Below are 27795 nucleotides of genomic sequence, written 5' to 3' on the forward strand. Positions count from 1 at the left end.
ATCGGTTAAAAAGTTATTGGGAATATTCAAAATAGTTTGTGTGTATATTTTTATATAACGCAATTGTAGAATTCTCCCCTAATCTCCTAAATTTGCTAGAAAAAAATTAATAATTTTTAGCCAATAAAATGTATACAATAATTATTTTCAAAAATTTCTATTACATTTTTAACTGATTAAGATGTTGAAAACGGATTGCAGCGTGTTCTGCGTAAGAATCTAGTTTGAAACGATGGGTCAGAACCTATATCACCTATATCACAAGGAAGTAGAGACAAACTATCAGAGAAACGCTGGCTAATAAAGACGTTTTTATTTATTTATTTTTATTTTAACCTCACCTTTACTTTTGAAAATAACCTTTTGTATGGTGGATCCAAGATGGCGGCCAAACATTTATACCCAGTCAAAATGAAGTACCGTAGCCTACTTTCTACTCTACAATGATCTCCTGACGTGGTCCGGAGTTGATATTATCTTAAGAAATGTAGGAAAAGGTAGGGGGGGGGCTCATTTAAAACTCACCCTGTATATAATATATACATACAGTGTGTATTTTATTAAATTATAATTATATTTAATAATAATTTTAATAATAATAAATAATTAATAAATATTATTTGCGTTTGGTTGGGCATTAGAACTTTAGTTGCCTTTAGAAGGAAAAGTATTCTTCAAGAACTAAAGGCAAACTACCAAAGAAAAAGGAATAAACGGTATCAGCATTCTGACACGTACTTTCTCCCATAAGTTTGTCAACAACCTTTATCATGTGTAAGCGGTGAGAGTAAATATACGGAAATGGGATTTGTACAATTTTGTTAAGAATTTAAAGGACTATAACATACTAAATTTTTATCAAAATTGTTCGAGCCAATTTTGGGAGTATTCTTCAAGAACTAAAGGCAAACTACCAAAGAAAAAGGAAAAAGGTACATATAGGTAGCTGTTTATGTTCAATAATGTTTTCACATGAACTACAATAACAATTTTAAATCAAGTTCAATAATGGCATGAGTGAATGTACTAATCAACAGATGTCAGTCTAAAATTAACTAAATCAAAGCTTTGGCTAAATTACCGGTACAATTTTCATTCATTGATAAATTCTTCCAAAATGTTTAAACTATCATAAAAAAATTTATTCCGTTTCACAAATGTTTCACGTAAATATCTGTAATTGCTAATCTAAAGTAGATATTAATAGTCAACTGCATAATAACTTTTACATACATGATTATCCCCTTTTGCTCAGCCAAATTCTAAACTTTAAGTTGGCTTTACGGTAAACTTGTGGAAGCAAGACATTTTGTTGCTAGAAAAAAAGAGCTTCAACAGCTGCAATTTTGACAGATTGTCAGTTCAGTAGGTAGCAGACGAAACTTATGTGTTATGATGATGTTCTCAGAATTTCTTAACTCACGTTCACGTAGTACATAATTGTAAAAGCCGATAACTAACTCTATGTTTGTGGATATATTTTAATAATTATTCTTTAGAAGCAGAGTTCATCACATTACTGAATTTTAGCCAAGGTTTGGCATATCCTCTTGTTGTTTTATTAACTATGAATGCTGTGAAAAGCGAGTTAGGCTGCAAGTACAAACTCAAACAAATGTTAAACATAGCTTGCTTCGAATCTTGGTGTATAATAGTTCCGGGGTCTGACTAAAATAACTGTGTACTGTTCAAACCAAGCAATATTGATATATTCACACATTTTAAGCATTAGTTTAGTCAGTATTAAGTTTACATGGTTGACATAAAACCTAACCATTCGATTGCCAATGTCAGCTTTTGAGGTTAGAACCAATGAACCTTCTGCAAGCGGAATGTTAAATAAATCACAGCGTCTTCTCTTAGGTTTGTTTGTTTTACTGTTAGTCGATGTTATTTGGGTGTCTTCTTCTGAATTAACAAAGGTAAGTTAAGTGCTTTAGCTTAATTGGAACTTAGACAAAAAATACTAACAGCTTGGCTATAGGCTAGATAGGATGTCTGAGTGGAAACCTTTTATAATCGTTAGCCTAACTTGAATTTTCAAGTTAAACAATGTAGAGGGCCCATTTCATTGTATAAATTGAAAATAAACCTACCCTAACTGCTACAGCACACTGTAATAACTAACTTAACTTAGTTAATTGTAGGCTAGCCTAAGAATAGGCCATTAGGCCTACTTCTAAATTAATATCGAAATTCAAAACCGATACCGATTTTAAGCCAATCTTATATCGTAGGAAGCTTTGTAGAACTGCCAAATTGTCTACTGACAGCCAAAATCTTAATTTAGGCTAAGTTTAAAGTAAGTTAACTAATATTTTTGTTACCAAGTTATATAACTTAGCTCTACATGTATGAACTTACGGGGACACTTCCATATCTGTTGGCACTAATATCGAATTATGAGTACTTTTTATATCGAATGAGTACTTTTTATCGATATATCGATTAATCGATATATAACCTAACCTAACTAACCAAACATATCGAATGAGTACTTTTTATCGATATATCGATTGTTAGATATATCGATAAAAAGTAGGCCTACTCATTCGATATTAGTGCCAACAGATATGGAAGTCTGTCCGAACTTACAATCAAGTTACTTCTCACTTGGTTGACTAGGCCTAAACAATTCAGTTTTAAGGCTGGACTGCTGAATTCATTTTTGTCAACTTCCTTGGTCCTCCTAATGGATAAATTCTTACTTAAATCTAGCAAAGACTTTCTGTCCTGTTGCTCATCAAAGTTGGGGAATTTGTTAGAGCTTGATAGCCAAAGTGCTAAAACATCCAACCAGTGAGTTCTCTGGCCAAAACTAACTGTAGGAATGTCCAGATTGCCTCGCTGTCTTGTGCACGATCATGGCAAAAACTTTAATATTGTTGTGGATTATATAATTGGGAAAACAATTTTATGTGTCAGGCTAGCCTAATCATTTTTTACCTTGGACATAATTAGAATTTGAAATAGGCACAAAAATGGGTTTTCTGTTAAAACATCTGGATTTACCTACGACAAACAATTTCTTTTACAACTGTACATTGCAAGTGATTGAGTTATGCAGAACGCCTTTGTTTTTTTCAGTACATATATAAAAATGCTGAATTTGAGAAACCATTCTTCAGTACCTACGTGAAGACGTCCATGTTCACTATTTATCTGCTAGGATTATGCTTCTACCCACCATGGAGAGACCAGTGCAACAAACCAGCCAACTACATGGTGAGTAATAAGTTTCTCTTTAAAAGTTTGAACTTGTAGTGAAAGTTTGAAAGGTTGTGAATACATTTTCTGTACCAGTTACTGTTGAACACTACAGACATGTGTAGGTTGAAAAGCAATGTCTGGATAGTAGTTTGGATATTTCTCGAAATTCGGTAAAATCTGGTACTAGACATATTTTTTGTCTTTATACTGTATTAATATTTAAATTTTGATATGCCTACTGATAATGGTTACATTGAACTATTAGGTCTCCTGATAAAATTCTTAGCACTTCAACTACAAACACTTTCTTTCCCAGCACCAAGGATCAAGGAAAATAATTCTTGTGTGCAAAGGAGTTTCTTGTGTTTTATCATTTATAGATTTTATTTGTATGGATAATCTAACACTATTCCCAGTTATTGTACATGTGAGTTTTCTGTCTTGCAGTACATAGACCCAGACATGGAAGATGAAAGTTACTACACAGACGCCAACACGAGTCTGGTAAGATTTTTTTTAATTTTCTATATGTGTCCAACATTCTCTTTTAATGGATGTTAGGCTCTAGCCTAGAACCAATTGTACCACTTAAAAAACCACAAATTGTAAGCCTATTCCTATTTTTTCCAAAGAAATTGTGAACTGTCTAAACTATGATTTTTGGCTGATCTAAAATTTCTTGTAATTTCTTTTGTTGAATTCTTGTATATTTTTATGCCGATCTTGTGTGTCTTGTCGAATGGGAGGTGGTGTAGACACCAAGACTGTGTAACAATTAACATAATTGATCCTAAAAAATTAAAATTAATCCTTGAAATTATATTATAAGTTTTTTGATAGATTTAAATAAAATGACACAGGCACCTTGGCTTTAGATGATTCAGATTCCGTATACTAAATAAATAACTGTATTTGAGGAGTTGGAGAACAGCAAGTGTAATAACATTTCAATTAGGCTATATAAACATACTTGTATTATTTTTATTGCTAATGAGATTGAATCATTATTGCCACAAAGAAAGACTTTTATCATAACTTTTTTTCTTAATTATACTATCAACTCTGGCCTACTTTTCACAGCCATTCTGGGGTTCATTTGTACTGCCAAAAAAGGTGAATTACACCTTTTAACAATAATATAGAAGAAGAGGTTATATCCAGTTCTTTTTTTTTCACAGTAGAAATATGGTTACACAAATGTGTTAACTTATGTTTGTTGGTTACAAATATGAAAGCTATTCTCACAATGTAGTTAATGTCTTCTGCGGTGTTTGGTTGCAGAGTGATCCCACGTTCGTTCCCATCAAGTTCCCGGAGCGAAGTGATCGCAGCTCCGGCACCGAAAGTGACGAGTGCTCTGTAAATCGCTCCGTGCGCTTCAGCAAACTAGCCGAGGTAAATGGAACAGATTGTCGCTCTTTAACGTTTTGATTGGATTGAAAAAAGCTTGTCTATTTCTGTAAATTACATTATATCCTGCTCATGATTAATGATTAGCTAACATAGATTAGCTGGGGTTGTAAAAAGAACTGATTTGAATCTCGTTCACCTATGAGTACAAAGCTTGATTACACAGGTTAAGCCTACAAGCTACACTTCAGTTTTAAAAACAAGTGTGTCATCAAATATGATATACAATTCCTGCTGCTAATGAGTTTACTCCAACGTCAAGACAATCCTAATTGTTGCAGAAACACAAGACTGTTTATTACACTTGGATAGTTTTACGATTTGCTTAAAATCCGATGAGTGGGAAGTCGCCGACAGTGTCAACTTTATCCACGCGCCTAGGTGGTGTCCCCACCTCTATTGATAATGATAATAATGATAACTGAAGCTTTTCTATGGTTTATATTTTATATGCTGTGCCACAGAGAAGTAAGATACAGAGGATACAAGCTTATGAGACAACCATGTGCTTTTAGCTCTGGTATTCTGGGGCGGAAATGTTCTTGTACCGAGCAAGGAAGAGCCCGAATGGCGCCACATAGCATTTTTCTACAGCAGTTTGTTGTAGTGCACAGGGTCTTCCTACAGCATGAGTTCTGTAGTACCTGATGGGGAGGGGGAAAGGAGAGCGGTAAGGGATGACAAATAGAATTTGCTCTAGACACCACTAGCGACTGGTGCTAGACACCACGTAAGTGAAGAATTTTATGTATCCTAAGTACGGTATCTTACTTCTCTGTGGCTGAGTATAAAATAGCTGGGTACTAGCTTGTAATTTTGCCGTAAGTACTCTTTCCTCTTTTATTAAGCTTAGGCACTCCCAAGTTGAAGAAGAATGAGTTAAAACCAATCTTCATTTTTCCCACTGTAAACCCAATGGCCAGTGCTGCCACCCTAGCAACTGTTACGTTACAGGTGAGGCACATGTCTGAGACGGACGCGACAGAAGCGTTGTTGGCAAGACTGTCATACTCGGCCAGTCTGCGGGCGACGGAGATGTATCGTCGAGCGGCCAACAAACTCGACATTGAACAAGTCTGCAAGGTTGCTTCCATGTTTTGCATCCTGGTGAGTCAGTTCATAGGCTATTTAATTGATTGTAACCTGATTGAGGTTGGCAGAACAATCTTAATTGTATGGATTTAAAATCAACAAATATAATTTTTTGTAAATTAGTATTTTTAGCCATCTGATAACTGCCTTATGCTTACACACTCTATGAAAGGTAAAGGGGTATTGAAGTATTCCTTTTGCCTCATAAACAAGTTTTTAACCCAATTAATATGTGCCATTTTCGCACGGCTTTACTTAACTCAGTAAGGGGCAAGTTATTAGCATAAACAACAAACAACTGATTTATAGTTTTAGTAAACACTTCTAGCATGATATGTTTAAGTGACAAAGTCCTCAGCAATAAGTTCCAAATTTACTGTACAACTTCATTTTCTTGTTAACAAACCTAATATTTGATTTAAAGTTATGAAATCAATTATAAAATAAGATAGTAAGCCAGGTACAACAGTTGATACGAATGTTGAATGTTTTGCAGTGGTTCTGCGCCAGTTACACATACCAGGCAGCGTTGGCGCAGACGGAGGCAGGGATGGTGACGGTGTTGTCTTCCACCTCGGCTCTCTTCACTCTCTTTCTCTCCGCACTCTTCCCCTCTAGTCCCGGGGACAGGTTTACGTTGTCCAAGCTTGTAGCGGTCTGCATCACGGTCACTGGACTGGTAAGTCTCTGTACGCCACACTACACTGTTTTACTGTAATGAGTTTTACCAGACACTAGCTCATTATATTTAGCAATGAGTGGTTATAAACAAAAACATAACCTTATGAGTATTGATTGTTAGTCCTTTGGGAATAAATAAGGTTTTGTACAGGTTTTTTTATTGTTAGATTAGAGGAGTATAGCGTAAAATATTGTACGTCACTCGTCCAAAATGTGTTTACGAGACTTGGCACTCGCTTTCGTCTTGCACGGGAACTACCACACTTGTCCCGTGTGGTAGTTGTGTTAACAAGTGTTAACAACACAAGTGTTAACACCTATTTTCAGGATTAGTAACATAATACTATCACACATAACTTCAGGCTTGGCCTGGAGGGTTGCAGCATTAGCACATAGCTATACTGCCATAAGTGATTGGCAAGATTTGAACCCAGGATTAGTAACATAATACTATCACACATAACTTCAGGCTTGGCCTGGAGGGTTGCAGCATTAGCACATAGCTATACTGCCATAAGTGATTGGCAAGATTTGAACCCAGGATTAGTAACATAATACTATCACACATAACTTCAGGCTTGGCCTGGAGGGTTGCAGCATTAGCACATAGCTACTGCCATAAGTGATTGGCAAGATTTGAACCCAGGATTAGTAACATAATACTATCACACATAACTTCAGGCTTGGCCTGGAGGGTTGCAGCATTAGCACATAGCTACTGCCATAAGTGATTGGCAAGATTTGAACCCAGGATTAGTAACATAATACTATCACACATAACTTCAGGCTTGGCCTGGAGGGTTGCAGCATTAGCACATAGCTACTGCCATAAGTGATTGGCAAGATTTGAACCCAGGATTAGTAACATAATACTATCACACATAACTTCAGGCTTGGCCTGGAGGGTTGCAGCATTAGCACATAGCTACTGCCATAAGTGATTGGCAAGATTTGAACCCAGGATTAGTAACATAATACTATCACACATAACTTCAGGCTTGGCCTGGAGGGTTGCAGCATTAGCACATAGCTATACTGCCATAAGTGATTGGCAAGATTTGAACCCAGGATTAGTAACATAATACTATCACACATAACTTCAGGCTTGGCCTGGAGGGTTGCAGCATTAGCACATAGCTATACTGCCATAAGTGATTGGCAAGATTTGAACCCAGGATTAGTAACATAATACTATCACACATAACTTCAGGCTTGGCCTGGAGGGTTGCAGCATTAGCACATAGCTATACTGCCATAAGTGATTGGCAAGATTTGAACCCAGGATTAGTAACATAATACTATCACACATAACTTCAGGCTTGTCCTAGAGGGTTGTGGCATTATCACATAGCTACTGCCATAAGTGATTGGCAAGATTTGAACCCAGGACCTTCGGGACAAAGCCTTGTATTCTACCATTAGACTTGCTCGTTCCCATACTTTTGGATACTGTATTAGGCATCCAATCTATATGGATTAGCTATAGCTAAATCTCTTTATTCATAAATAACATATTTAATAACCCACTCAAAAGTTACAGTGCTAAAGTGCTACAGTCTTGATTTATATTTTCTTCCTTAGTTGTTGTTTGCGATAGTTGATGTAATGTAAAATATAGTGTAATTTAAAATAAGGTCTTTCAGTTTGGCTTGGTTATTAATTTAGTACTTTCACAGGAATCAACAATTTGCATTGTCCAGATTACCTACAAATAAATGTAGAGTGGGTTTTATCAAAGTATTGTTGAAGTTTAAATAGTTTTATTTAGTACTTAGTTTTATTATAATTTATGTTCCACAGACCATAGTGAGCATGTCAGACACACACATAGAACATCCAGCACAACACGTGTCCTCTGGTGTCGTGTTGTCTCTCATCAGCTCCTTCTTCTACGCATCCTACTTAGTGTTCCTACGGCGACAAGTCGATCATGAAGACAAGATGGACATTCCACTTTTCTTCGGTTAGTGTTACTTTTTGGAAATATTATAGACTGTATGATGGAACCTATCCCTGTCTACCTGGGACTGGGGGGGGGGGGGGGGTCAGGAGACATTTATCATACAGAGTTAGAGTATAGTCTATCAGGAGAAATATTTCCCTTATTCCCTTAGTGAAGTTTTAAAGTTACTGTTTTGAGTTGATGGCTCAGGACATAAGTTCTAATCCAAATTTGTCTCCTGATTTTTAATGGATTTTATTTTTAAATATCCAAAAGCATAAAAATGTGACTAATGTATATTTTACATTATAACATACATTTAATAAAAATTAATTCAAAAAGGGCGCTTGGTTATTAATTATTATGTGTTCAAATGTATATGTATATATATATATATATTTACAAAATAAATATACATACTGCATATAACTTGTAAGTGCTGTACTACTACTCCGTCTGAATATTTGGTTATTAGTGGAAAAAAGCTGTCCATTTTCAGACAAGTATCCTAAAAACCCCTTTTTAGGATACTTGTCTGAAAATGAAAATGAGACTAAGTCCCCACTTAGTCGTTGAAAAATTGTCATCCAGCTGTAGATGAAAATCACCTGACAGAATCATCATAAATAGTTTATGTTAAAGGGATTCCAGACAACACAAAAATGATTTGCAGATCACTATTACTATAGTAAGCTTTGTCGTCAGGTTTCGTGGGTCTGCTGAACATGATGCTGTTGTGGCCGATGTTCTTCATTCTCCACTACAGTCATTGGGAGAGGTTTGAGTGGCCTAACAGGAACCAGTGGCTCTTCCTCCTCGTCAACGGACTGGTGGGCACAGTGCTGTCGGAGGTCTTGTGGTTGTGGTGAGAAAACAAAACATACTTAAATCTCGTAGCGTTCAACGTCAAATGTGATATAATAATTGCTGAGTAGGTGCTCGCCTGTTTGATCCAGAGAAAAGTCTAAAAATTGTTGATGGTTCAAAACAGGACCCAGCTGTTTTTGATTATTTGACTATTAAATGAGCCTGGCCAAAGAAACTGCTGATAACAGTTAGTAACAAAGCTACACAGGCATCCACTCCATTCTACACCCATCCTTCATTCATATTTTAGTTGGTAATGTAATGTAACAGTTTTAGCAAGTTGCCAATGATCATTCAAGGTGTGAGATATCCTTCAGGAGAGTGCTCTTCCTGATACAACATTTGGAATAAAAAGTTTGAGTAGTTCGCCTTCATTACCTGATGTTTTTCATAAACGTTACTTTAATTATAAAATCACCAAGGCAGCTTGTTTAGTGTTTGAAATCCCACCAATCACCAATGGATTAATAAGTGATAATGCAACACCCTCTCGGACTATCTTGAAGTAATGTGAAAAAATCCTTCGATAGAGCCTAGCTTACGAAAGTATTGTTAGACAAATTAAAATAAAGAGATACCTCTTGATTTAAACTGTGTATAAATACTTCTCCCTGTTACAGGGGTTGTTTCCTGACCTCTTCCCTGATAGCCACTGTGGCGCTCAGCCTCACCATCCCGCTGTCTATGGTGGCGGACGTGATGTTTGAACGGGTCCATTACCCGGGCTTGTTCTACGTCGGGTCACTCCCTGTGTTCCTCTCGTTCCTTGGCGTCACGCTGCTGGCGCACTATGACAACTGTGACCCGGTGTTGGACCTGGTGCGCCGAGCGTACAACACGCTGTGTCGCCGAGGAAGATCTATCAGGTTAGTGTCTCTCGTTTGATGTGCAAAATACTTCTGCTTTGACCATTGTGATAGACGGTAGATTTCTAAGTAAGATGCCATGTTTGTGAATAGTTTCAACTGATAGGAAATAATTAACAGTTTTAAATGTTTAAAAACAGGAATACCTTTATCGCTGCCATGCATGTGTAGTTGATGAATGCCAGGGGTCTGCAGGTCCCCAACATTTTCAGGCCGGGTCAGGCTATCAGTGGTCTAAGGGATTGGTTCAGGCCAGAAATAATTTTTTTTTATCTGAGAAAGCCCATGTGAAGATACACAAAGTGAAAAATTTTACCACAATAACAGTGGAAGATGAAGATGTCGCCGTGACCGCGGCGGAAGAGTTTCCTGATTTTGCCGTGACTGCAGAAGACATTCACAACTTTACTGTGACCGTGTAACAATCACAAATCACATCGATATTGAGTAGAAAATGTACGATATTATGCAGACCAATTGTAGTATTACAATTAATATTTTTTTTATCAGTTCTTTCAAAAGCAATCCATTTATTTCCTGATCGGACCCGACATAAAGTAAGGTCTTCGGGGCGCAGATTCCTATTAATTCTAGCAATAGCACAGCTTGATGAAATTCCATAGATAAACGTTTTGATTTTCTCAAAGAACCGATCTTAACTGTCCATGTATGGTCCCTGAAAAAGAAATAGAGATGAGGAAACACCTTTTGAAGACATGGGAATAACTTTGTAAGTTTAGAACAGGAGTTAGCATTGCCTAATGGTTAGATGTTTACAATCAATCAGTGAATTCATGTAAATCCATCGTGAGAAGTGGGCTCTGTTGAACCAGGTTTTCATCATTGTGTGTTCGTGCAACTTGTCTTGATCATTTATATTTGTCAACTAAATGATATTACTTTTACTTTTCAGACTGGCAGACTGTGAAATAGAACAGACTGAGTCACTCATAGGGATCAATGACGGAGACCACGAGGCCTGAGGCTGGTGACCTTGAATGACCTTGTGTGACCTTGAGTGACCTTGTTCAACCTCACCCCAAGATCTCGATGACGTTCGGCTGCGCCGAGACGTGTGATCGTTAAGTTACCATCTCCATTTAATGTCCAACTGCGTTTTTTCCCGTTTGTCGTTTATTAGCAAAGTGTCTCCTCATAAAAACTAGCCGAATTAAATATTTTTATACGAATTAGCACAATATTATACGGTATTATGTGTTTAGGTAGGTGAACTTGCCAATTTTGTACTCTTTGATTTGTTAGCTTTCGTCTGTTTTATCTCTGAGAACAATACATTTTTTTTACCAATTTTATGTTTGTTCTTACTAGGTATTTTTTCATATATCAGAATGTAAAAAGTATTGTATAGCTTTAGGCCAAGGAATTGTATCGGATTTGGCAAAAGCTTTAGTATTGGTGATAGTAAATAGCTTCGCTGACCAAGAGTATTAAAGAGGCACACGCATTATAATGCTTCCGTCAAGCTGCCAATTCTCTAGTGGGATCACAACAATATCATCTAGTCTGTCACTTAGAGCACTGAGAGTTAAAGTTTGAACATTGCGACTGTGAATATCTACAGGTTTTAAAATGAAAAATGTACACAAATAAATCAAATCTTAAAGCATTATTGAGCATTTAAAACTATAAGTTCTTAAACATTCCATTAAATTAACTTAAGCATTTTAACATTCCATTACTTCAAAAGTTTAGTTTGATAACTATGTTACCAATCTATTAAAAAATATATATTATTATAGTAGAGATTTTTGGTTTATTCAAGCCAAGTTTATAATGAAATAAAACATGCAGTCTACATTTTTACTACATGTACAGTAGACTCCCGAATATCCACAAGTGGATTAACCACAATCGTAAAAAAATATGTCTATTAGTCTATATGTCTATATAGTCTGTTTCTCTAGGATCCAGCCCGGAATTGTTTTCCACTCTTCTGGCTAGGTCTAGATGGGGTTGCGGCATTATCACTTAGATAAAATCCATTGATGATTGGAGGGATTTGAACCCAAGACATCGGGGACCGAAGTCCTGTCCTCTAGACCACTAGAAAACCTTGCTCCCCATATTTTATGAAAGATAAATATATGTTATACAGTGGTGACCAAGGTTTTAAGCTTGAGGAGGTCCATCATCTTGCATGCAGACTATAGAGTTGCCCTTATTTACTTCACTGACCATTGATGAGTCACCAATTATATTACAACCAATGAGTTGATAAGCTACATTTCATGGGTTTAAATTTTTGTTATTACCAGGCCTATACGTACGTTAAATATTGTTTGTTTTGTAAATAGAAGTTTGTGAAACAAAGTTGAAAGGTTTTTACACCGCTACCGCATTTAAAAGGGTTTATTTATCTAAACCTGTATTAAAGCTAAATTATACTTTCAAAATAAGTGTTAGTTATTTACCAGGCATTTCAGGTTAGGTTTGCATTATCCATGATCATTATCATGGATAATCGGGAGTCTACTGTAAAAGATTCACATAAATGAATTTCTTATTGGTTATTTTCAACAATAAAAATAAGTTTTGTAAAAAATAATTCAAATAGAAAATTATCAATCATCTTGACCAAACCAAATTTAAAAATGTTGACACTCTACATATGAATTAAAAATTTCATTTGTAATAAAAACAATTTCAATATTTATATTTCAATTTGTTCAAGTTTACAGATTACATTGAATTTTCATTTGCTCTAGCTTTATTGAAGTGTCTAATTTATTCAAAACAATTGATGTTGACCAAAGAGTAGAACACTCATTACCTTAATCAGTATTATACTTCACACAATATTCTAAAATAAAAATTACACTCGTATAAGTATAAAGATTTGCATAGCCGTATAAGCTATGTCAACATTAGAGTTCCCTGTGTTCTCGTTTTCTGGGTTAATCACTGGTTTTGCTACAATTCGTCTTGCAAGCGACGAGTCCCAAAAAAGGCTCTTGATTTGGTTTGAATGTCAAATACATAGTGATGTTGACAAAACATATTTATTTACCATGTATTCACTGTGTATTTACACCCAAATGTACCCGATATGGAATATTTGGGTGTAATCCATCTAAAATAGTTAGTTTGGTATACAATACAATCTTAACAAAAAGCTCAAAACTTTTAAATTATACTGGTATTACAGCTAAGCATAGTACATCAGTGTTACTAAATCTCTTAAGATCAGTTTATTATGATTTGATTTGCGCTTGTTTAAAAAAAACATTAGTATTGTATACTGTAAGTTATTTTACGCCACACTACACTGTTTTGACGAACTTCCCACACAAGGATTTAGTCCAGAAAACAGCTGTTTGCCGCCAGCTTAATCAAATGGGGTTTCATCGCGTACTACTGTACTGTAATGAGTTTTTAGCGGACACCAACCAGCTGATTATATTTGGCAATGAGTGGTTCGGTTTAAACAAAAACATAACCTCTCTTAGAAATTATGAGTAGTGTTGTTAGTCCTTTAGTCAATGGGAATTTTCGTTCAGAGTTTTTATTGTTAAGTTAGCTTAGAGTAGTATGGCGTAAAATATCGTACGTCACTTGTCCAAAATGTGTTTACCGTACTCGTATCATAAACCCGCACTCGACTTCGTCTCGCACGGGAACGAAAACACTTGTCCGGTAAACACCTATTTTCAAGACCAGTAATGTAATATACTTTTACTTGCTCCCTTTGAAGTTTGGCTCTACTTTTTTTCTCAGAAAGGCTCCCAAATTTTACCAGACACAATTGTCCGGGTGGTTATAGTGCACGACACATGTACGATTTTAAGATCAGCTGTTTATGTATAGTAAAAAACAAAATACCAAACTATGTACCTGCATTCACTGTACAAACCATTGGTTCAACTTTCAAAGGAATGCATTTGTTTAAAATGTTCTTGTATTGTTATTTTACAGTTTTTATGATTTAGATTCAATCTTTTTGATCAGGAATAGCCATTAGCCTTCCAATCCAGCTATTTTCCCTGTTATTTCGTTGGAGTTTTAAGGCATAACTAAGGAGTTGCATCGTAGGCTTGTAGTATTGTGTTACAAAATTAATTTTAGAGATTATTATCATTGTTGATTAAATTTCTCCTGTTGCAAGAACAAATCATCAAAAGTGTTTGTGTTGTTTTATTATTCTTATTAATACTATATTTAATACTATATTTAATACTATATTTATACGTTTATAATTCCCTCACCACTTGCTTTAGGATGATTTTATTATTTATTGTATTTTTATTTTATTTACCGTTATATTATTTAAAGCTAAGAGTTTGTTTATTGTTTTTCTGTTGTGTTGCTTTTCACAAACATTAGTGGTAATGTTTTACCTTGAGTATTTTACTCTTCTTTCAGCTAGTCATGGAAATATATCGCTTCCTACAGTGTACTTAATGTGTTATTCATTTTTATAGTTTAAGACACGATTATTGTTAGTATTATTAGTTTTTATTTATGTACACTCTTATAATGTTTGTTTAGTATGCAATTTAGTATTTTGGCATTTTGTTTCTATTTTAAAAGTAAGTTTATTAAATTTACTACTGATTACCCTTTCACATTGTAATTTATTGTTAGAGAAGATGATTTAATCTTAATCCATATTAACTTTGAACAAAAATTAATTTTTCAGTAAATTTCAGTGGACGTATCATTTAATAAGCTACTTAAATTATCCGTTTTGATTAACCTTACCTTAGATCAGAATCATTTGTGAGATTGTTACAAAATGTTACGTGAGATCTGTTGTTAACGTTTTTGATTGAAAACTCTGTTTGTATGCAAGTAAACTTGTATCACAAAAATGTATTTTTTAAATTAAACCTTTTAGTTACTAAAATTGGTTTTATGCAAATTGTGTCAAATGTTTAAATAAGTAGCCCTTATAATATGTAACAATGGATGCTCCCAAATTATTTGGTGAAGGCAAACTGATAGTTTCAAAAATAGTTTGAAGAAGTGGATTTCCTAAGACCATAAGGCAATCCACAATTATTTAGAACTCGTAACAAAATTTGCCATTCTTAGAAAAAAATTTAATAATTAATCTTCTGTTACTTTTGTTGTTGTTTTCTGAGTAACTTGAGCTTGATTAGCACTCCAATAATGCAAAATTAATGTTACATTGGTTGGTAAATTGTATCATTCTTTTATCAGATTAAACCTTGCATAACCACTTCTATGCAATTGAATTTGTCTATGAATTAGTCCTTCTAACCCTAATTTTGGTTGATTGTCTATATTCTTTATCAAACCTTAATCTTTAAAATAATTTTTCTGGATGTTATAAATTTGTGTATGAACTTCAACTCCGTCCTTATTCCACTACCCAGATGTACTATAGCAGTGTAGTGGAAAAAGATTGTGTTTATGATCAAAAATTGATTACTGGTATTTTCATTTAATTTAGCACTGGGAATAGACAAACCATGGTAAAAGAGTTGAAGATTAAGTGGTAAACCAGTAACCGATTATACCTCCTGATCTTTAAATGGCACACGATTGTTTTTGTTGGTGCGTTGATGATGACTTTTCCTCCTTAGTAGAATCACAATCAAAGTTTTCATGTTTTTTATTTGTAGATGTATTGCATGGTTTGTCTAACCACAATGCAATGGACCGGTGCAGTTCAAAGCAGAAATGCTTATGGTTTTTAAAATGTATTTATTCATAAAGAATGGCAATTTCTTTCTTGTAACAATATGATTTTAATATTGTGATGAACAACAGATAAAAAGAGTATATTTAGAAAAAAGAATTTAAAGTGTGTAACAAAGATCCATTACATATAATAATTTCAAATTTGTAACTAAAACAGTTATACTTGTAAATTTCATTTATGGTTTTTTTCAGACACTATGTTAAAGTTAAAGGTCCCGTATAGTTGGACTCAATGATATTTCATAATGTCTAACTCTAGTGAACCATATTCTAACTTATTGTATACATGTAAATTATTTTAATATAAATTGCAATATTAAAAATAATCTAAAACTGTCTTGTGTGTTTCATTTAGCTAAGTGACAGTTACACAAACAAACCTCTACTTTTGTTTAAATCTGTTTTGGCCTGGATGGTTTGGACGTCACCAAATGACTTACGCATACACCTCGCCTTATTATGGCAAAAAAAAGGTTTGGACTCGTCCAGCAAAGTTTGGTGTGTATACATTTCCCTTTTTTTACCCACGCATTAGTTTTCTAATTTTGCTCATATATGTGGCTTTGAAACGTTTGTTTAATTTTGACTAACTTCTGTTGGCTCGGACTTTTTATTCAGACAATAGTCCAGTGTTTTTTCCAATAATGCTTGGCTCTAGCCTGGGGCTTTTTTACATTACTTCCGGCTAGACCTAGAGGTTGCAGCATTATCACTTAGATAAAATCCGTTGGCGATTTTGAGGTATTTGAGCTTAGGGTCCAGTGTTGAAGTGCTTGAACAAGGGGGAGACTATTGTACTGTATCAATGTGCAAACCCCCAATATTACATTTACAGTGATCTTGCCCACCTACACTACTCTAGTTGAAGTGGTTGCTTGGACAGATTTGCCTTTATGCAGTATCTGAAGTAGGATCTCTCATAGAATAGAAGTATCAGGCTTACCATCAATCCCAGCAACAGCAAGAGTAAAGCTGGAGAAATCTCGGCCATACCAACCTGAGAAAGTTATAAGGTTCATTGAAAATACATTGAAGAATTAGATTGTAGAATAATATTGTCGATAGATGTGGTTATATTGTTTGCCTTCAAATCTGAAGGTCACTAGTTTGATCCCAAGTCATTCAGTACTCAGATGCCATTGTTGGGCTGGCTAATCAAATACCTATGGCATAAAAAAAAACATGAATAAGGACAAATTTACTAAACTTTTAATTCTTCCCTTATAAAAAAGTAACTTAGGCCTATATGGAGAAAGTATTTTTTTCGTCAACATTTTTTTTGGTTGGAGTGGACATATTTGTTTTGGATCCCTTAAAGTGATGTCTGTATGTGTGTGGTACAGACTACTCTTGTGATTTTCACAAAGACGGCTCGAACCATTTTACCTATAAAATACCATATTACTCCCACCGCAAGAGTTGTTGCCAAGCTGGGAGAAAGTATGTGTCACATTGCTGATGATGTTTATTATGATTTGCTCTTGTATGTAGGATATATTCTCTTTATGAGATTTTATGGGCAAGTTTTACACCTTCCAAACAGCTTACCTGTGCTGTCTCTGGTATACTCTTGCTGTGATGATCAGTTGTGGTGCAAATCGGACGTCTACTCTGCCATCGTCTCACCTCCCTCTTGATTATTCCTGCCTCCATCATTTTACGTTGTCTAGATAGATATACAAATAATGTTTAGGTTTTAGTTAACATTAGTTATAATATTGTCTGGGTGGCCAAATGTTGTGGTTATAGCGCTTGCCTTCAAATCTGAAGGTCGCTGGTTCAATTCTGGATCCAGATGCCATTCGTCATTGGGCTACCTAACATACGGGTGACATTAGGTAGTAATAAGACCAGTATTTTTACGATTCTCCTAAAAAAGTTGCCAATGGCGTATCTTAAAGTTGAACAAACTAAATAGGAACCTATTTATACTTTAACTGAACAATAATCTGTGCCTAGTTAGATCTTGAGTTAAATAACAGAATACTGTATTGAAACCACAGAACATGGAATAAATATAGAGTCGCCACTCCTATACCTACAGCTATACCAGTTGTGAAGCCGATTTTGGCATAAGTAGTTTTTTTACTAAATTTAAATAAACGGAGCACGATAACATTAAGCAATGACAAAATCTATCCAAAATAGGAACCTACAAAACAGAACCTGCTGAATGCTTACCCATAGATAAGCAGTTTTCTGTAAGGTGATCCTTTTTGCAAGGGTAAAGCCAGAACTTCCTTAGGATTCAATGCAATTTCTACGAGATCACAAATCTCAGATTCTGATAGCATCTCCTCTATTAACCTGTTGGAAGACAGAGAAAAAACAGCTTGTAGAGAAGAGGTTTGAATATAAATAAATTGTTTTGCATATAGCAAATACTATAAGGAAGTGTGACAACTTTAATGTTCTATTTTATAATATTATTCTAAGACATAGTGGCGTCCCCATCTTAAATAATTGAATTGAATTGAATATTAGTTAACCCCTTAAAGCTGTACACAGCATATACAGAAATGCTATCAGTACTTTATACCTCTGTGAGTAAAATCATCCAATTTTGGAGAAAGCAAAATTGAAAGTTTAAAGAAGAAATCAATACATTGGTGGATGTGCATTTTTAATAAAGAATCTCAGATGGTAATCAGACAACCCAAATTTTTTGAAAGCACGCAAATTTTCACATATTTGTAAGGATAAAGTAAAATGATTACCTTGTCCAACCACAGTTGACTATTGTTCCTTTAGATCTTCATCAGATAATTTTGTATGCAACCACATCATCAATGTATTAATACATTGTGGTATCTCAATAGATTCTTTAAAAAAACTGTCACAATCACGATAATTGAAACTTGTCATGTTCATAAAATATTTGAAATGGAATAAAAATTGATAAAACTGATTAAAACTGTACACTATACAGGCTGGTCAGCACTGTCTTATCACTGCCACAGACCAAATAAAACTGACTGAATCATGATGGTTCTTCTTCTCTCCAGTGCCACCTGTATTTCAATTTGTTTTGTTCTTCTTATTTTATAATTCTTTGATTAGAAACTTGTAAATATATGTATATCAAATATAATATTTGACTGGAAAGAAGCCTGATCATTTACGAGGGTGTCGAGTTTTTTTAACTTTTTAGATGGTGGGTTCTTCTTTAACATCAAGCTTTAGACATTTTGGTAATATTTAAAACTATTTCCATGTTCTTATCAAGATGTTTAGCTGTGCAATTTTGATATTAAATGTTCAATATACCTGGATTGCTGATTTTGTGATGTAGTGAGGTATTAAATCTTTGTGTGAAAGATCTTTCAGTTTGACTGATTGGACAGTTGTCACAGTTAATTCTATAGATTAATTCTATAGACTATGGTTGTTGTGGAAAAACTTTTGAAGTGTGTTGTTTACAGATTGTGCAACCGTCGTATTGTTTCTAATAAATATTTTGGTAATGGTGGGGTTGATTTTTCCATAGTACTGTATTTTTATGTATTTATTCTCTGAATTTCCTTTGTTTATGTTCATGTTCCATTTTTTCTTTTGTATCGTGGAATCAATCATTTGAGGTTTGTACCCGCTTGATAGTGAAGTAATAGTTCATAATAAACACCACCCCACCCTCCTTACCTTACGTAGCTCAATCGTAATAGACTTTAATAACAGCTTAAGTTTTTACTAGTGGAACATGGATTTGCCCAATAAAAGGGAACAAAAATCAAAGCTGTAAAGCAAAGCAGAAATTTACATAACACGTTCCGTATTTATTTTCAGTTTTACTGTTATTAAGCCAGCATGACAGACGTGGACGTATCTTTATATAACTAACTCATTTAGATATCAATTTGATTATTTTTTTATTTTTAAAGAGGAATGTGTGCGTTACGTTACGCTGAGCCAAAACCCCACCTCCCCCATATAACGCAGCGTGCTGCTATGCCATACCCTCTCTCCACCCCTTAGTGTGTTACATAATATATATGTGTATGACCCCTTCCAACCAAGTGTCATAATCGCATCTTATCAATTTTTATCATAAATAAAATTATTATTATGCTGCGATAAAAACCAATGGAATCCAAAAGAAAAAAAATCACTCAACCAGAAACACTAAAACCAGACAGGTAATGTGCACAATTGAACTCAAAAAACAATGAATAAAAATTATGAAATCCTTAAAATAAAATAAAAATTTCCATCTAGGTAAGATTGCCACACCTGTATGCAGAGGCCGGGTCAACGTAGAAGGCGAAGTTACCTTCTTGCATACACCTGATGCCTTGGGCAGGTGTGTAGTAGGCTGCGTCGCCGCGTGGAATCACTTGCTTCTCGTAAATCTCTCTAACTACTGGCAGTATGGCACTGTAGCGCTAGAATGAGCGAAACACATAAAAGAGAAGTAATTTGTGAAATAATTTGTAGAGATTACTAACATTATTGAACTTTAAGACCAGAGTATGGCTACTCACAGTCAACGTATCTTTAGACGTAAGCACTTTCTCAAAGCCGATGATGAACGGACTGTGGGCCAGATCTTGCAGAGTGTTTATATAGCGTCTCGGTGGAGACAGCAGCGACGACACGATGCTACTGGTGTAAAACTGGTACAGGATGGTTGACCAAGCGAAGAGGAAGAAGAACAACAATCGAGAGGATACTTGGCGAGGCACTAGAGCAGAACCTGAGCAAAAATTTGAGTGATTGATATGTTAAAGGGATGCTGTACCTTTGTTTTCAGATTTGATTTGATTTAAATTATCCACATTTACACTCTCTTGCTTGCGCTGTACGTAAGTTACAGGTTATAAGGAATGTAGTCAACAATTTGTAGTCAAACAGAATGTAGTAAAGTTTATTGTTTTAGCACTAGAGGTTCTATTGAAGAAGCCAATACAATTAAATCTTGAGTTATTATAAAAATGGTATATCTTGACACAAGAGTTTCAAAAAAGTTATCATAATGATTGTTTAAGAGTTGAAAATGTTGTTAAGTAGCAATGTATACTGTTTATACAAGTTATTTTACATTGTATGTCATTGTTTTCCCATAAGGATGTCTTTTGTTTTTATTGTCCGTGAATCTGTTATTTTCTTGTTCTCCTGCCTTCCTTTGGTCGCTTTTGCTTTTGCGGAGAATGCTTTCTTTACACAGTTTATTTTGCCACATGCCTTATTATATCTGAATAAAAGTTTCAGGCCACTTAAATGTGACTTATTATTCAAGAACCTGACAGAAAATGTCCTAACATTCTGCACTTCTTAGAGTCAATGTATTCTTTCAAATAGAAAGATGGTTTTCATGGCCATTACACCTTCTAATTCTCCTTGCTATTCTTAGGAGAATTTGGATTTCACGGATTTCAAAATGTTCACACATGTTAATAGGGCGCATGTTGATATGTGACTTGGTGTTATTTAAATATCCATCTGCATCTTGTTCTTATAGGGTTTCAAGGCATAAAAATGATGAATCAGAACATCGACAGTAATGCTAGTACGCTTGGTTTACAAGGACTAGAGAATTGTATGAGTTTTCTGTTAGAAAGTTAAAATTGCACAGCTGTTTAGTAGTAAACACAGCTGATTTGTGTTGAACCATACCATTAAGACAAAGTGTAAGACAAAATAAAATAAAATTGAAATATAAACTCTTGCCTTGTTGAGAAACTGCACCAATAAGAATAATGAGACTTCCACTCCACGACAGTCTATCACCTGACGATTGATTCACACGCATCATCCAATCAATGAACCTTGTACAAATATAAACAGATAAGTTTAGTTCACAATTTTGACATTTTAAGCGTTTATAATTCACTACGGTAGAATTTTAATCATTTCTTTTGTAGGTAATTCGGTCTTTGTATTCCATTGATTAATAATGTTCAAGTTTGTTTCAAGGCCAAAAGAAATCCAAATACTATCCATAACAACTAGTTTAGTCATAATATTTCAGCTTGAAAAAGTTTAAAAATATGTTAATCGTATGGACGGACAAAAATTTACATTACTCAATTAGTAACCATAGTGAACTCTGGCATTCAATGCTGTAACAACTTTCAGCGAGTGTTTTTTTAATCATGATTGTCAAATCAAAATTTTACATAATATGTAGCAAAACTGTAAAGAAATTAAAGTGTACACAAAATTCATGTTTGAAGCTTATGTACCTCATCAAGCAGAAAATCAATAGGACAACAAGGCAAGAACACAGCCAAACACCCGGAGATAGAGGTTTGAGGAATGTGTCTCGGAGAGTGCCTTGCCTCGGGTGGCGCAAGATGAACAGTGGTCTACAAGCAGAAAATAACATTCATTCAGTTGATATAAATTAGTTGTTATGTAAATAAGTGACTAAGGATGATAATAACTCAATGCGGGTCTTCCTGACTATTCAACAGAGTGAAACTTAATTTGATTAATTTGGTTCCAAGTTTTCAATTCTCTTGAACTTGGCTGGTTAAAAAAGGCCTTAAACCCTTTGAGGTCGAATGGCGAGTATAGGTTGCCGCCTGTCATTTCCCCTGAAAAATGGAAAACTTGCTGAAAAATGGAAAATATTTTACCTCAAAGGGTTGGTTGCGGTAGGCTACCACTCTCTTCAAAAAACCCATTACTTTGTATAATGGAATAGACATTCCATCTATATGGACCAGGTTTTTATTTTTTATAAGAAAAATCACAGTTGAATGATCCAATCACGGAGTATGCTGTCTAAAATTCCATTTTCTCTCATAGTTTTTTCTCTCACACTACAGTTTACTATTGTCCTTTTAATTTGGCTTTGTTAAAAAGTTTGTATAAAAAATAAATCAGAAATTTTCATCAGAACACTCTTCTGGTGATTTATATCAACTAGGCTGATTTGTATTCTTCTGAATTGGCTAACCTTACTTAAGAGTTAAGATGGAAATATAATACTCTAGTTCGCAGTCAAAGGCATCAATTGGTAGATGTACCTCAGCATGAGATTATTAAAAGTATACATTGCTGGGTAAAATACTGACTGGTAAGGCCAGATCTGCATTGTGTAGTCTACAACGGCCAGACGCGGAGGTCGGATGGCCAGTGTGGTTGCTCCAACGTCCGCTGAGCCGTTCATCAGCAGCCTGACCATTCCGTCAAACTGGCCGTTGAAAACATAACCCCAGGATGCAGTGGGGACCAAGCGTGCGCTGAAACATGGAGACTGGTTCTGTCTACTACTAAAGTAAGTAGGTTGTGTATCAATTCCTTCATACTTAATGTATTCCTAATCAAATTGCTCTTTCCTTCAAAAATCAACTTTTTTGTAGAAACCTTGATTCTTAAAGAAGCTCTTTGTTCTCTAGTATCTGACATATTTTGCTCATGTTATATTCTCTTCACTACACAAACTGATTATGCATATTTTTTTTTATTTAACTATGCACTGTTTATATTATTACACAGATTAATTAAAAGAACGCATGACACAGTCCGTGGTGAAATATATTGATGCCAGAACAACAACATTTGAACAGCGAATTGATTAAATTGCTGCAGTAAAGTTCTGTAAGAACTTTTAACTAAGGCTTTTACCACAAAAAAGGTAACTCTAATGATTTTATGTTCTTCCCACTGGAAAAATAATTTTACAGTATCAGATCAAAATCTTGGCGAGCTTTACCTCACAGTCTTGATCAATGTGTGGCTCCCATGCACTGTAGGCTTAAACTTATTTATTAACCAAATATCTTATTAAAAAAACACTTTCTGATAACTGAACTAAACTACCTCTTGTAAACAAAATACAATTAGATAATCAGCAAATAAAGGAGTGTGTTTTGAGGTTTACAATATCTACTTTTTAAAATTGAAAATCAATAACTGAACTGGAAATTTCTTCATAGAGCCAACAAATTTTAAAAAGTTCTCAAAATTCTCCGCAATACACCGATTGTCATTCATTGTGATTCAAAAGAGATTCAATGTGAAAAAACATTGGTGGTAAGTTAACCACATACCTGAAGTTGAAAAGATTCTGCTGTATCTCGAAGACAGCCCAGCTGAACTTGGACATACTGTCAAGGTGGGGGAAGCGATCGTCCGTCAGGTAACTGAAGATGTCATCGTAGTCTTGCAACTCGGAGGCGTCTGACGCTTGAGCCGTGCCGAGACCTGCCACCGAGTTGGGCTTCACCTTCGTAACAAATTTTAGGCATTCAATCTTCCTCTTATTGTTAGGATAATAAATATGCAATTATAAACATCTGTTAGTTGAAATAAACGGTATCAGCAATCTGACTCATACTTTCTCCCATTAGCTTGTCAATAACCCTTATTATTGAGAAGCGGTGGAAGTAACTAAACTATTTTATGGGGAAAATCATAAAGTTGTGATAACTTTTGTTCTGTAATTTTTACAGCATTGGGGGTTGTGTTATTTTGTTTGAAGGACAATAACCTATTAAATTTTAATCAAAATCGTTTAAGACGTTTGTGATTCTGGATATGTCTTTAGGAACTGTCAAACTCACCACTTCAGTTACATTGAGCACAAGACCTCTTAAGTCCACTCGAGAATCCAGCTTCCATTTTCTTGAGGTCCATGTACCATTTGGCATCTGAATAAAAAATTTGATCAAAATCACCTATTCAGTTTCTAAAGCACATAACATAAAAATTGAGCTTGCTGTTATTGTATATCGTAAAAATTAACAACCAACTAAGCTCTTGCAACTTGACTAAAATTAAAATCTTATTAGCTCAATCAATGTTCGAAACTAAATACAACACCTTGGTTCTTAATCCATTCAAGTGTAACTTTGATCGTACCATAGACAAAATTAATTAAATATAGACTGTCAGCCGTGCTACGATTAGCATAGGTTCTGGCGTCCATCGCTGGGAGCGCCGTGTAGTTACATATCTTGTACGCCATTAACTACACGGCAATCCCAGTGGTGGACGCCAGAACCTATGCTAACAGCAGCACGGCTGACAGTCTATATTTAATTCTTTTAGTCTATGATTGTACTAATCAGCCTGGATAATACCTTTGCCTATCCAATAGTCAATGATAACACATTAGGAAGAGCTATGAAATGGCAATCAATGATTAAATTGCCGACATTTACTTAGCACCAGAGCAGATCACATCATGGTTGTCTGCCATTTCTCATTTAAACATTCAATAGTTACTATCTATTTTAATTAGTTTGATTTGAAAGCAACTAAGCAATGTCCACATCTAACTTGGTAGGTTCATTCTCTATCTTGACGATGGAAATACCAGGAAACTGTAGTGCATATTGTAGTGATAAATGAAATATTCACTCTCAGAACACTGTTTTGAGATTTTATTTTTTGACTTTGGGTGCTAGTTATCTCTTTGGTCATGACTAAAACGACAATCCATTCATTCCGAAGTTAAATTTGTCACCAGTTTTAAATTGAAAATAGACATAGTTTGAACCACAACAAGGTGCTAATTCCCGAATTATCACTGATTCCTGTTGCATACCTAACCAAATATTTTACTAAGCAAAACTAAAAGGACGATTTACTATAAACTAGCATCTTAATTTGTACCTAGTTTCATCATTAAATCATTGAAAAGTAAGAGAAAATGTTGACTGCAGGCACAAACTTCACCTTTCAAATACACATTCTATTATTTGAGCACTTTTGTTGTATAAATCAGATGTTTAGTCTAATATATAAAAGTACTTGTTTTTAAACATACAGCTGTTCAACATTCTGTAGCTTACCTCACTGACCACCAGCTGTCCGTGGGGCAGAGTCCCAGTTTGGTACACCTCGTAGACTCTGAGAGGCTCTGATTGGTTAATCCACATCACTTCACTCTCCAGGTTCAATTCCACACCATGATTGAGTAAAATTTCTTCTATAGTTTTGTTTGACTCATCAACAACCAGCCAGTGATAGTTGGTGGTAAACAATTTGTTTCTTGACGCCTGTAATGTACAGGGCTGTGGTAACAGTTTGACTTTCCATGGTTTTATTTATTCTGTAGAGTTTTTCCTTGTGTATTTCAGGGTTCTGTTGTATTTAAGCATAGATTGAATAATTTAAATAAGCACTGTACTGATATAAATTTTGTAGTTGTTTATTAACAGAGGAAAAGAGTTTTTTAAGTGAAAGAAGGAAGTGTTGTAAGCTTCACAATATTTAAAGATATTACAACTTAACTACGTCTACGTTGTTTCTTTTTTTACTTTCCAAGCAATGACTTCCAGTGTATTTCTTATGTAACTTGTATCTTACCAACTTTAATTAATAAAGAGAATATGTGAATTAATTATGTCAAGTGTTAGTAAAAGTTTTGTTTGGCAAATTTATGGATAATTAATATAAAAGCCCCACTTGCACACATACATAATCTTAACATGGTAACAAAACAGAAGTTGTTTAGAATTTATTTCAAAAATAAAAAAATAAATGTTTTTAAGATTGTTATTAAATATTTTTTTAACCATGTTTTATATACCCATGTAAGAAGAGTGTTAGCATTTTCACAGTTCATTTCCACAACTACCCCAAGACTTCCATAGTCCAAGCGCATGGAGTTGTTGAATTCTTCGGTTTTCTGGTCCTCAATGTTCATTACAGATACAAAATGGCCAGCATTCATCACTTCTTGAAATATGGCCACCCTTCCTAGAATAATATAACTTTGAACTAAATATATATTCTCTTATAAATTTATCATTCATTTATCATCTTATCATTTATCATTATTGTAAAACATACTATAATCTTATGTTATAATAATAGAGGATAAAGCAATAGTTAATTTAGTTAGTTTAATCTGTGTTTGTACTTTTCTGTTGGGAGGATTCTTTAAACTTTTACTACTCAAATATGAACTATTTCAACCTAGTTTACGTATTCTTACTAACTATAGCATCCAGAAGTAGCTTTGGTTATATGAATTTTGTATTGTTTTTAATTCCTCCTAGGTTCTAGTATGGGTTTTGAGATAACGGGTTTTGAGATAACTTCACAGCGTTATCACTTAGATAAAATCAAATAATTGATTTAGGTCTAGTGGTCAGAGCGCGGGACTCTGGTCTAAGAGGTCCTGGGTTCAAATCCCGCCAAATCACCAATGGATTGGATTTTATCTAAGCGATAATGCCTCAACCCCTAGGTCTAGTCTGAAGTGATGTGAAAAACAATCCCAGGCTCGTGCCTAGCGTCCTAGGGGAGAAAAAAGAAAAAAAAATTTGATTGAGGTGGTATTTGACAAAATTTTCACTCACAGGAGTTCGGCGTTCCACCACTAGACCAGCTCACTCCCTTTAGTTATAATATAAGAATGGCTAAGCAACAAGCAAGACTATAATTTTCTGTATCTAAAAAATACAGGGTACTTTTAAATCTTTGATATTCATATTAGTATTGTACGTTTTGAAAAGTAAATTTGTCGTTTTAAAGAGCTGAGTTATATGGAGTTTTTTTAAGAACAGTGATGGAATTAAAACTGATACCATACCAAGCCGTACTGTTAAAATATTTTAACTTGAAATTAAGATGGTAATTTACAAGAAACTCACTAACAGCCTCAAAGAACTTTGCAGCTGTTCTTTTTTTATTAAATCCCATTTTAAGTTATTGTAGATTAATTTTAAGGTTATTGTTTGTTTACTGATTTTGAATAATATTTTGTAATTACATAGTAAAATTTGTCTGCGGTGGTAGCTATAAAATTCACTGTAAATTAATGATCAAACTAAGAATTAAATTGAACAGTAAGAATGATCAAGACATATTATTTGTATTGTTTACCTATTTTTTAAGATAATTTTATTGGCTTACCATCAATGCTTCTTTTACAAGTGAACATTGTGCAGCTCGTAAGATTTTTAGCATTTAAAAACAAATTCACATCAACTGGTGTTATTGGTTTGAAAATAAATTCTTTGATTTCATAAATGGCAACACAATAAAAACCAAACAATATTTTCCAACTGATACAGTAAAAATTCATTGCTAACACAATTTTATGTTATCACTAAAAGAAAATAATAATAATGGGCCAAAAAGTTC

General features: G+C 34.6%; 2 protein-coding genes across 2 annotated transcripts; one reads left to right on the forward strand and one right to left on the reverse strand.

Moving 5' to 3' along the window:
* The first annotated feature begins 1456 nt into the window (after positions 1-1456).
* Positions 1457-12082, forward strand: LOC128996682 (solute carrier family 35 member F5). Its single transcript, XM_054422116.1, has 10 exons — positions 1457-1922; positions 3088-3225; positions 3658-3714; positions 4492-4605; positions 5575-5727; positions 6209-6391; positions 8194-8356; positions 9041-9200; positions 9823-10068; positions 10982-12082. The coding sequence occupies exons 1-10, from the start codon at positions 1788-1790 to the stop codon at positions 11049-11051; spliced, it is 1419 nt and encodes a 472-aa protein (XP_054278091.1). The 5' UTR covers positions 1457-1787; the 3' UTR covers positions 11052-12082.
* A 4524-nt stretch (positions 12083-16606) lies between these two features.
* On the reverse strand, positions 16607-26377 carry LOC128997644 (ionotropic receptor 75a-like). Its single transcript, XM_054423283.1, has 12 exons — positions 26234-26377; positions 25494-25700; positions 24261-24347; positions 23748-23923; positions 22770-22937; positions 21933-22055; positions 21418-21515; positions 20232-20443; positions 19981-20132; positions 17935-18060; positions 17302-17419; positions 16607-16750 (listed from the first exon to the last, which is right to left on the reverse strand). The coding sequence occupies exons 1-12, from the start codon at positions 26375-26377 to the stop codon at positions 16607-16609; spliced, it is 1755 nt and encodes a 584-aa protein (XP_054279258.1).
* Between the last annotated feature and the right edge of the window lie 1418 nt (positions 26378-27795).

This window comes from Macrosteles quadrilineatus, unplaced genomic scaffold (assembly GCF_028750875.1).
Source record: "Macrosteles quadrilineatus isolate MER2022 unplaced genomic scaffold, UCM_ALF_1.0 Scaffold_6__1_contigs__length_79288215, whole genome shotgun sequence".
NCBI lineage: Eukaryota > Metazoa > Arthropoda > Insecta > Hemiptera > Cicadellidae > Macrosteles > Macrosteles quadrilineatus.

Excerpts from the sequence above, each read along its gene's own strand:
- LOC128997644 (XM_054423283.1), bottom strand. The coding sequence starts at position 26,377 with ATGAATGCTGGCCATTTTGTATCTGTAATGAACATTGAGGACCAGAAA. Across the intron at positions 22,056-22,769 it reads ATGCAGATCTGGCCTTACCA|ACCACTGTTCATCTTGCGCC; the intron begins GTCAGTATTTTA and ends TTCTGCTTGTAG. Across the intron at positions 18,061-19,980 it reads GACCCGGCCTCTGCATACAG|GTTAATAGAGGAGATGCTAT; the intron begins GTGTGGCAATCT and ends GTCTTCCAACAG.
- LOC128996682 (XM_054422116.1), top strand. The coding sequence starts at position 1,788 with ATGTCAGCTTTTGAGGTTAGAACCAATGAACCTTCTGCAAGCGGAATG. Across the intron at positions 6,392-8,193 it reads GCATCACGGTCACTGGACTG|ACCATAGTGAGCATGTCAGA; the intron begins GTAAGTCTCTGT and ends TATGTTCCACAG. Across the intron at positions 9,201-9,822 it reads TCGGAGGTCTTGTGGTTGTG|GGGTTGTTTCCTGACCTCTT; the intron begins GTGAGAAAACAA and ends TCCCTGTTACAG.